Source organism: Lepeophtheirus salmonis, unplaced genomic scaffold (genome assembly GCF_016086655.4).
Source record: "Lepeophtheirus salmonis unplaced genomic scaffold, UVic_Lsal_1.4 unplaced_contig_8894_pilon, whole genome shotgun sequence".
Taxonomy (NCBI): Eukaryota; Metazoa; Arthropoda; class Copepoda; order Siphonostomatoida; family Caligidae; genus Lepeophtheirus; species Lepeophtheirus salmonis.
Window position 1 is genome coordinate 27,947 of NW_027296578.1, and position 10,347 is coordinate 38,293.

The following is a 10,347-nucleotide window of genomic DNA, read 5'->3' on the forward strand; positions in this document are numbered from 1 at the left end:
CCAAAATAGCGTCTCCTTCAATTAAAATGGAATTTATGACGTCAGTGATTTCGATCTAGTCCCATGTTTTACATATTAATTTGCTATTTTGTATTATTCAGATAATATTGTAAAGTTTATCAAATGATTACCGTAAATTTTCTTGCACATAAGACTCAATTGAATTTATTAAGAAATATAATAATTAATCAGAATTTTTGTAGAAAAAGAGTTATAATTTGTAAGGTGTTATATTCCAACCAAGCGTAATTCTGTCAAAAGTCTTACAAACCATTAAATGTATGATAAGGTTGCGTGATTTTGTATACTATTAGTCCATTATAACCTTTGTCATTATTCATTTCATCATATCGGCAAAATTCAACAATTTAATCCATAGAATTCTAGATTAATACCCCCCTTCAATATCTATGAAGCAACAAAGGAAAATGTTAAATATGTGCTGCCTACTGACATAAATACAGGTGGCTTGAGTGCGTTTATATTTACATTTAGTTTTCATTCAATAACTCAAGATAATATCATATATCACAACTATATAACATAACTGATTATATTTCAGTGGATTAAATGCACACGGCAAGGCCGTTAATCCTTGTTCATTATTTAAATCCTCACGATGAGTTTCCCATGATATTTCCCACCCAATTGATCTATAAATGCATTGGGCACGTTTTCTATCCCCTCGACCATTTCCTCATGGACTTGTAACTGACCCTCTTCACACCAATCAGTCAGTTGATCAAGGGCCTCAGATACTTTATCCCAATAGCGATAAATATTGAAGCCCATAATGGTCAATTCCTTTAGAGCAACATCCATGTCCATGGCAGGTACTGACGGAACTTGACAAGGGGTATCATACATGCTCAAGGAGCCGAGGATACATATCCTTCCTCTTAAATTCATTTTGTCAATGATTTTGCTGTGAAAGGCACCCCCGACAGAGTCAATGAATATGTCTACACCATAAGGAGCTCCAATTTTTAGAGTAGTCTCAACCTCTTGTGTTTTATAGTTGAATACATTATCTATTCCAAGTTCTGTCTTAAGCCAGGAAGCCTTGTCTGAATTACCCGTATAGCCTAGAGATGAAGAAAAAGAGATGATAAAAGCATGTAAGGTGCAATGGAAACCTTGCAATCACCAGAGGGAGTGAGGACAGAGGAAAGTGTCTGAGCCCCTCCAGTTATCGGGGGCGTCTACAGAGTGTGGGGTGGAGGGGCTGTAGCCTGTTCAAATTAAGGGATTCTTCTTTATACTAGAACGTATAATATTTGATTTTTTTTCCAAAAATTAATTTAATTTTTCAACTTTTTTTCCACAAAAATTTAATTCAATTTTTTAACTTTTTTTCCCAAAAAGTTTAAATTTCTTTGAATAGCTATAAACTTTTGAAAATCTTTTTCCGAAAAAATTAATATTTTATATATTTTTCGGAATTTTTTTTTTTTGAAAATAAATACAAAAATCCTCAGCTAATCATAAAAAAAATTACATAATTTGGGGTGGGGGCTAAAGGTCCTCCAGCCCACCTCCCTGCATACGTCCTTGAATTTGAATGACCATTTTTATAATTAAATAACGCATTTTAAGACAAAGAAATTGCTAATTGTACAATTTCCATGTATATACGAGTTGCAACTAACAAAATATATTATTTTCTAATAAACACCTTGAAAAAGGTCATTTGAAAAAAATCAGGCCCTGGTAATAAGGAATGAATGGTGATTACCAACAACACGACATCCCAATATTTTAGCTATTTGTCCAATTATGTGGCCGATTTGTCCAGCCGCGGAAGATATGACCACTGTTTCCCCACCACTGACCTTACAAGCATGGATTAAACTAATGTAAGCAGTCACGCCAGGAATACCCAAAATACCTAAAGCAGCAGTTTTTGGCAACTTTGTATGTTCCAACTGTGAGGGCAAATCCGCAACAAGAGGGATTTTATGACCACACATGTCTTGAACAACATCAGGTTGAATCACAGAATATGCTTGCCATCCTAGAGATCCACAAATTAACTAAGAAATAATATTAAAATGATAAGTTGAATTATAAAAACAAGTTAACTAGAGCAGTGCCCCCCCAGTATAAAATTCATATTCCACATATGGTTGGAGCCTTTTTCCTCTAAGCTTAGAGCTGTAGAAGGATTATTTCCGAGCACGAGATATTATATAAATATACTACCAAAGGGTTACCCGGCGTTGCTCGTGACAAGGAGGGAGTGGAAATCACATTGACAATGGTCAATGTCATTTCTCCTTGATGGTTTGACTCCTTTGGTACGGGTGGGCATTATAATATAGCGCCTGTATATATTATGAAATGTATTATTATGAATTGAAATTGTTTTTAGTTATAAACTTTAAATAAGATTGCATGAAAAAAAATTTATAGATGAGAAGTCCATCTTTTATTTTTGTCCAAAAGTTTGCAAATCCAAATTCGCGAAGAAAGTTGCAAAAAAGTAGTGAATAGCATTTATTGGTATTGTAAAGAGAAACACAAAGCTACCAAGATTATTTTGTACTTGCAAAACTAAAAAAGTTATAGAGAATAATGTCGGCGAAAAAATCACCCTCGTGACTTATTCATTTTGCAAATATTGCAAAAATTATTTATTAAAATGTGCCGGAAAAAAATACAGTCTTACAATGTTATAGTTTTGAATTTTATGTCCACAATGCATAGTTTTGTGGCTTTTCTTATTAAGAATTGAAAATTGGAGCTTGTGAATAAAGAGAATTATTCAGAAAATGACGTACATTTGATTAAATATCAATTTTTATTTGTGACATTTATATTCAAACGAATTTCCGGACAAATTTCTACAAACTTTTTTTATCTACAAATCCAATATTCCATTGGAAATCCTTTTTTTTGCACCTGAAAAAAATTGAAACTACAACTGTCCATAACTTTTTAGATTTTGAATGAATTTAGAAAACGTACTTATTCGTTTATGAGACGCCTATCACTTTTTAATTCAATAACTCAACCTCCTATCTAGTATCTTTGAGCTCTTAAAAATAGTTTTTGTATTTTGGGCATAGAATAAGGCCCCTTATATGACCCTTCCTAAATGGGACCCCTCATATTATACTGGCCAGGTTCAAAAGAGGCACCCATGCAAAGATTAAGCCACCTAGGTTCAATGGTGTGCGCACCAATAAAGGACACACACACACAAACTCTATTTTACATATACACAGCATATAATATTAAAAACATTGGTCTAGCAAATTTTATATGCCGTAACATTTAACCGGTAATTTGGTACAGAACATTTTTGCAGACGGAACTTTTTCCGTATAAATTTTTTCTCTTTGGGATTTTGCTACATTACATATCATATACCAATCAGCTGATAGTAACAAGGGTCTTAATTCAGTAATACAACAAGTCTTTGCTCACACTTTCTCCTTGCACTCCTTTTTTCTTGACAAAAATGGCATCCCTAATAATAGTTTTGAACTTTACCTTAAGTATTTACGGTAGTCTCTCAGCTATAGATCTGAAAAAGAATTCATTGACCAATGGCACGTTACTCATAGGCATGATCATAAAGAAATGTAAGAAACTCCATCAATGGAAAGAAAGTAATGACTAAAGGAAAAGTTCGGCCCTATAATTAAGAAACTCAACTGTTTTTGTTGGGGGGCTCACCCCTGGTCCTGCATAAAATATAAAAAAATGCTCTGGACTTATAAAAGGTTGGGAATAACTTCAACAGAGAAAAATATACGTACTTTGCCCCTAGGAAAGTCCTTGTGTCTACTCTCCACAACTCTTGCGATTTGACGGCCAGGGAATGGATCCCCAGGATCCATTGCGTATGTCATATAGAGCCTTGTAATGGGATCAACAGAAAGAAAAAGAGTACGACATAGGATTTCACCCTTTCGTAGATCCAGGGTTTGCTCATCATTGAGAAGGAAATGTTCCTCTTGTGGACTCCCGGACACGAGTTTCTTCTTCAGAACCCATATTTTATTCAAGGGCATTTTTCAGACAATATATATATGTAGAATATAACTATTGTTGTATCTTCCATTCACCGAGTACAGTTTCTACTTTAATTTTGTGATATTATTCATCGTGAAACTGCCCAATTGAATCAGCTACGTGCACACAATGCACAAGTAGATACATGATAGAAACACAGGTGCTAAAAAAAGCTTTCCACAGAATTGCTTTCCATTTATTTTTTGAAACTTACTTACTTTTAAGAAAAGAAAGCTAGATGTGTTATATAATTATTTAATCATTTTTAATCGTCACTTTGCTATTGAATACGGAGAGGCAAAGCTTATAACAAAGTTACGAAAAAAAGACCACGTGATCAATATTTGTACATAACTACTGTATAGCTACATAAGGTTAATAAAAATACCAATACTTATAGAAATACAAGGTAGACCCTCGTGTAATCGGGCTTATTAGAATTTTCAATTTCATTTATTGTACCTTACTGTTGGTCAAGATAGGCAGATTTTGACAAATCACGCAACCACTCATAATCTATGACGTCACAATTACTAGAATTTTCAATTTGATATATTGTACCGACTGCTGAGGAAGAAAAACTGAATCTGACAAAACACGCAAGCCCTCATCTACTATGACGTCAATATTAAAAGCGTGGTGGAAGTCGTGCACGCGTTGTGGTACAACCTTGTACTTCTATTGTCATTGGAGAAAATAATATTTAATTTGTGGACGCCCCTGATAGCAAAATGATATTTTTTAACTTTTATATAAAATATTAAAGAATTGGTATTGGGAATTTTAAATAAAATTGTATCGGAATCTGCATCAGGATTTTTTTAATCTTCCCATCACTACTGTTATTGTTTAATCCCTGAGGAGTGAACTTCCGCATCAATACATACAAGAAGCTATCATTGATGCATACGCAACTGGATTGAACATTCGTTTGTGCTCATAAAAGACACAGAGTAACCTTGAGGATTTGTTAGGGAGCTATATTTGTACTTCCTTGTTGGACTCAGAGTAAAATTGAGGATCAGCATCAGGTAGTCCTTGCCAATTGTCAAAAATATAAATAAAATACTGTAAATCATCGAGTACGACCGTCATGTTAGTAATCTTTTAATTGCCAAGGAGGTAAACATTATTGGAAGAAATATCTATTAAAAATTATGGGTTTCTTTTAATACACCTGATACTTACTCTCTAACTAACGGTATTACTGAATTTGTTTATATCAGCTGTCTGTTATATTATTTTAGTGAAGAGAAATGAATTACTGTTATAAAGGGAGAAATTTTCTGCATTTATAATTGCATTAGTTTGGGAAAATATAATAATTATATTTAAATTCATATATATTTATTTTATAGTGCATTTTAAAACAATTTACACCAAAGATGGGAGATAATTCTTATTTAAGAGGAGATGTTAATACAACGACTGGCTTTTAATTAATGAACAAAAATAAATAAAAAATATGAAAGAGCACATATTTTTATCTAATTTCTAAACCTAGATTTTTCATTTGAAAAATGACATCCTTTTGGATGAATTAGTACATCTTTTAAGGAGGTATTTCACTCTTAAAATTAATAATTTTTTTTTTTTTTTTGTCTTTCTTGAGATAATGGCAGAATTTTTTAGGAAGGATTAAACATATTAATAGTAGTATTTGTAAACAATGTATCTATCAATAGATTTCAAGGACGTCTAAATGATTACATATTTATCTATCTATTTCTTTTTTTTGGGAAAGGGGTTTGGTTTTTATGATTTTTTTCACAAATAATCACTAAATTAAAATTTTTTGGGAAAATAATTTCAGAAATCTAAAGTTATTTGCAAAAATTTGAATTTTTTGAAAAAAAAATTAAACTTTTGAGGGGAAAAAAATTAAAAATTAAATTTGAAAAAATCCACAGTTATTCTCATAATATTGAATTTTTTGAAAAATAATTTTCAGTTAAAATCTAAAGTTATTTCCAAAAATTTCAAATTTTTTTTGAAAAAAAAATTAAATTTTTGGGAGGAAAACAATTAATAATTAAATTTTTGAGGGGAAAAAAATTAATAATTAAATTTAAAAATCCACAGTTATTCTCATAATATTGAATTTTTTTTTGGAAAAAATGTGGAGAATTAATTTTTGAACATTGGGATTTTTTTTAGGCTACAGATAGCCTCTCAAAATTAACAAATGGACCTGGAAGACGTAATAAATATAAAATTAGAAAATAAGATCTATATTCATCATAAATTTTGATACAGAAAAGAGGAATCGTATTTTGCAAGAGTAATAAGCTCAAAATTTTGATTAAAAGATTGCACTTCTGACCAATGAATCATATCAAAATTGAATGGAACATCTTATTAGAGTTTCATCTCATCAGAGTTTATCTGTATGTATATCTGAAAAACAGTTACAGCGTATATTGTAACAAATGCTTAGTCATATATATCATAAAAATATTTTGATCTAAAAAATAACAATGTAGTCGTATTAATAAACCTATAACTGATATTCGATCATGGTTTGAACTTATTAACCAAGTTTCCCATTATGGTTGGATGATGATGTTTGTTTGGAACAGTGTACTGAACGAGGCTTTTGAAAGGCAAAAATCTAGTTTTAAAAAATTAAAGAAGGAGTTCAAATATATGATCAAAGTAAACTTATGTACCTTAGGACAGATTGGTCTTGCGGAAGTCTTGTTCAGAAGTCAGAAGCATTGTGTAAGAAACTCTGAGCTTCCCGAATGTTGTGATGACAGCCGGATGGTGACCTTTGTTGGTTCACGTTTCTTATCCGAGACGGAGAAACGAAATGCACCTGTAGAAGTAGAAATGCTAGTTGTGGCCTGGTCATTGAAGCAAATCAGATACCTTAAGGTTGTAATGAATTGTTGGTGCTGTCAGACCACAAGCCACTTACTAAGTTGTTGGGAGATCGAAAAATATTATAATAATTCGAATAGAATACTATGTAGGATTTAAATATTATTTAACATATATATATAATTCATTTTAAAAATTGTAGAGAAATAATATGACAATGATAGTGTTGAAGTACCTAAGAAACACAAAAACAGTTGGTATGATTGACTTATTAGGCTAACTACCAGATGATTTTGGGCCTTTTTTTTCTGTTTCTCTTTGGGTAAAGGTTGAGTGATACAATTAAGGCAACGACATGAATAATCAATATAAACGTGTCAGGAGGATTCACCTTTCCGTGTCTGCCTTGTAGTTGTAAGTATTCGCCTTGTAACGCTTTCTTTGCCAAATATGAATAATCCTTCATGTCAATGAATAATGAAATTATAAATGATACGGATAATTAATTGATTTGCACTTTTTCCATTCGAACGGCTGTCGTGTTTGTTTATTTTTCTTTTATCTTAATGTATATATAATCAAGGATAAACATCCAGTATAGAATGTGTATGTTAAAAAAGAAAACGAAAATCAACATGGTAACCCTGACAATTAGATAAATATTTTGGAAGAGAGAAAGAATAATGCTCATGACGATTGATTAGATCAACTGCAATCTGCTCTGACAAGAGAAAGGAGAAAAAAGATATAAACAAGGATATTGGTGGAATTACTCCGTTGTCGATCCCCAATTCTACTCTGAGTCCGAAAAGAACTTAATATTATATATTTGCAACAAATCCTAATGGTTATGCTCCGTCTTTTATGAGCGCACACGAACGTTGAAATAGGTTTTGAATATATTGAATCTATTTAAGAAGGAGGGTTACTAATCCATAATTAAATAATAATGAAAACTGATATGTACAAGAAAAATTCTGCTTTATACTACCAATTAAAAATTAACGGGCCAGCTAAAAAACACACCGAATTTACATCATTGATTACCAATCTAAATAGTATTAAAAAATTCTTGCTTGTGTGTGATGTACGTCCTACATAGAAAAACAATGATAAAAATGTATTTATTTCAAAAATGGAGACGGATACAGACTTTAGACAAAAATAACAATTGTTTAGCACTGAATTACATACATAGGGTGATGTTATATTCTGATGAGACCCAATTCATGGGCTCTAGAGGGAAAGTTTGTTTTTTCTTAAAACAATATCAATTTCCTGTCTCTCTAAGTTTTTTAATGTATGGCTATTCAATTCAAAAATCAACCAAAAAATAATTAAAAATCCTCAAAACGAATTATTTTATTAACGGAAAAGGGAGAACGTATATTAAATACGAATTAAAAAAGGGAATTAAGTAAATGAAGAAGAAGAGGATTAGCGTGTTAGTCTTAGGATATCTCTTCATTCTGGTTGAAGAATGAACATGACAAGTTAGCAATGGCAATGACAATAAATAAATCACAAGGTCAAACATTTGAAAAATTGCTTTATATTTACCAAAATCAGTATTTTCACATGGTTAATTATATAAGGCATTTTGAACAGTGTCAAAGGTGTGCAGATTTGATTATATTTACATCAAATGGACAGAAAACAAAAAAAAAAAAAAATGCTGTATACAATGAGGTTTTACAATAAAAATATGTCTATTATATTTTCATAGTTTATAGTAGATCGCTTTAAGATAGAATTTTAACATAAACAATCTAAATATGAATAAAATCTTTTTAATTTTTCATTGGCTATCTTTAAAATAGCGTGTTCGCGCTAGTATCAGTTTAAAATAATCTTGTAATTATTTCTACTTACTCATTTTCTTCTGTTTTTTCTATCCATTTTTCCCATCGCCATTTTTCCTGGCACCGTCCAATTTTATTATAGTAATTATTCTATTAATAAATAATATTCATGATCTAATAGTAAAAACTGAAATAAAATGTAAACTTAATCCGGATCCTGTTTTGTTTATGTCTGAACTTTGAGTAAAATGCTCCTAAAATTCAAAACAAGTATCCATCTAAATTTTTTTTACGGATCTGGTTACGAAACTTTTAGATACCCAAAATTTACTCGAATATTTACGTCTAAAGATCCGAACCAACCCGGATCCTAGAAAATGTGGATCGGTTCTATCTTAAAGTGCAAGTCCACAGAAAATAAAATATATTCTAAAGAGTACTTAATTGTCTTTGAAAAAATTGAAATGACTATCGAGTCGTAAGTCTTCAAAATATGAAAGTGAGCCAAGTTGAAAGTCTCTAGTCCAAATCCACACCTCTTTTAAAGTATAATATCAACTATATTTTTACCGTTGAATCCTTGAGCGTAGTAAAACAAACCATAGGCACCGATTTTGTCATTTTTCTCCATAAGGACAAGATTGTACGGCTTGTAGAGAGTCCTCTGATATAAGATCTTTCATATAGTCCATGGGGGATTTAGACCCCTGAAATGAGTATTAGATTTTAGGAGAGAAGTAAACAAGTTGGTTCTATTGTTAGCTTCAAATAGTCTGTAACTTAGCTCCCTCGACCCGTGAGATGTTTATCCCCTTGTCCTTCAAAAGATTCGTGAAAATCCCAATCCGTCCTTCCTCATTCATCCCACACCAAGTTCCTTTAGTATTCCACCAAGTATTTCGAATCTAGCGCCGAGGCATTTCTAATTAACAAATATCCCGACCCACGGTTTGGGTAGATGAACTGCTGCGCCCCGAGGCAGGTTAAATTCTTCTGCAGCTACTTCCCTGAGCATCAAAGAACCCTCCTAATATCCCAAAATACACCCCGTCCATCAGGCTGTACATGTGAAGTGCTGGGACGGTTTAAACTCTACTGTTTCAACATTTCTAAGCAAAAAGGACCTTTTCTAATATGCTAGAATACACCCAACGCCATGGTTGTGTATATGACCGGCTACTTCCCAAGGTAGGGTAAATTATTCCGCCACCAATTCCCTGAGCATCAAGGAACCCCAGCCATTAGGTTGTATAGGAGAATATTTTCTACAATTGAAGACTCAATAATTTACCTATATTTCATATAGCATATGACCAACACTTATTTATCATAATATCATTTTAAATTGAATTAAAATATGCAATCGTATATTTTAATACATTTAGTATCATTTTTGGGCCAGATGTCCAAAATCTTCTAGGCGAAATGTCCTTTGGCAAGAATATTTTCTGCCTCTAGTCCGCTCACGGTTCTGAACTTTGATTGATTTAAATATAATTAGATCTTTTTAAACTGTGAACAATTGTTTAATAGTTGCAAAGAATTAGCTAACTATCAACTGTATGATAGTATGACACAATAAAAATAGCAACGCGTGAGTTAATGCCGTGTGTAATAATCACGCTATGTAACTATTTATGTAGATGTGCAGTGATTAAAATCTGATGTCTTTAATAGCTGGCCCGTATTTTTGGAATTGGTA

At 32.0% G+C, this 10,347-nt stretch overlaps 1 protein-coding gene across 1 annotated transcript; it reads right to left on the minus strand.

The window, feature by feature from the left end:
• Window positions 1-459: 459 nt before the first annotated feature.
• LOC121131649 (prostaglandin reductase 1) lies at window positions 460-4,145 on the minus strand. Its single transcript, XM_040727016.2, has 3 exons — window positions 3,765-4,145; window positions 1,736-2,033; window positions 460-1,085 (listed from the first exon to the last, which is right to left on the minus strand). The coding sequence occupies exons 1-3, from the start codon at window positions 4,017-4,019 to the stop codon at window positions 607-609; spliced, it is 1,032 nt and encodes a 343-aa protein (XP_040582950.1). The 5' UTR covers window positions 4,020-4,145; the 3' UTR covers window positions 460-606.
• Between the last annotated feature and the right edge of the window lie 6,202 nt (window positions 4,146-10,347).

Excerpts from the sequence above, each read along its gene's own strand:
- LOC121131649 (XM_040727016.2), bottom strand. The coding sequence starts at position 4,019 with ATGCCCTTGAATAAAATATGGGTTCTGAAGAAGAAACTCGTGTCCGGG. Across the intron at positions 2,034-3,764 it reads AGGACTTTCCTAGGGGCAAA|TTAATTTGTGGATCTCTAGG; the intron begins GTACGTATATTT and ends ATTATTTCTTAG. Across the intron at positions 1,086-1,735 it reads ATTGGGATGTCGTGTTGTTG|GCTATACGGGTAATTCAGAC; the intron begins GTAATCACCATT and ends CTTCATCTCTAG.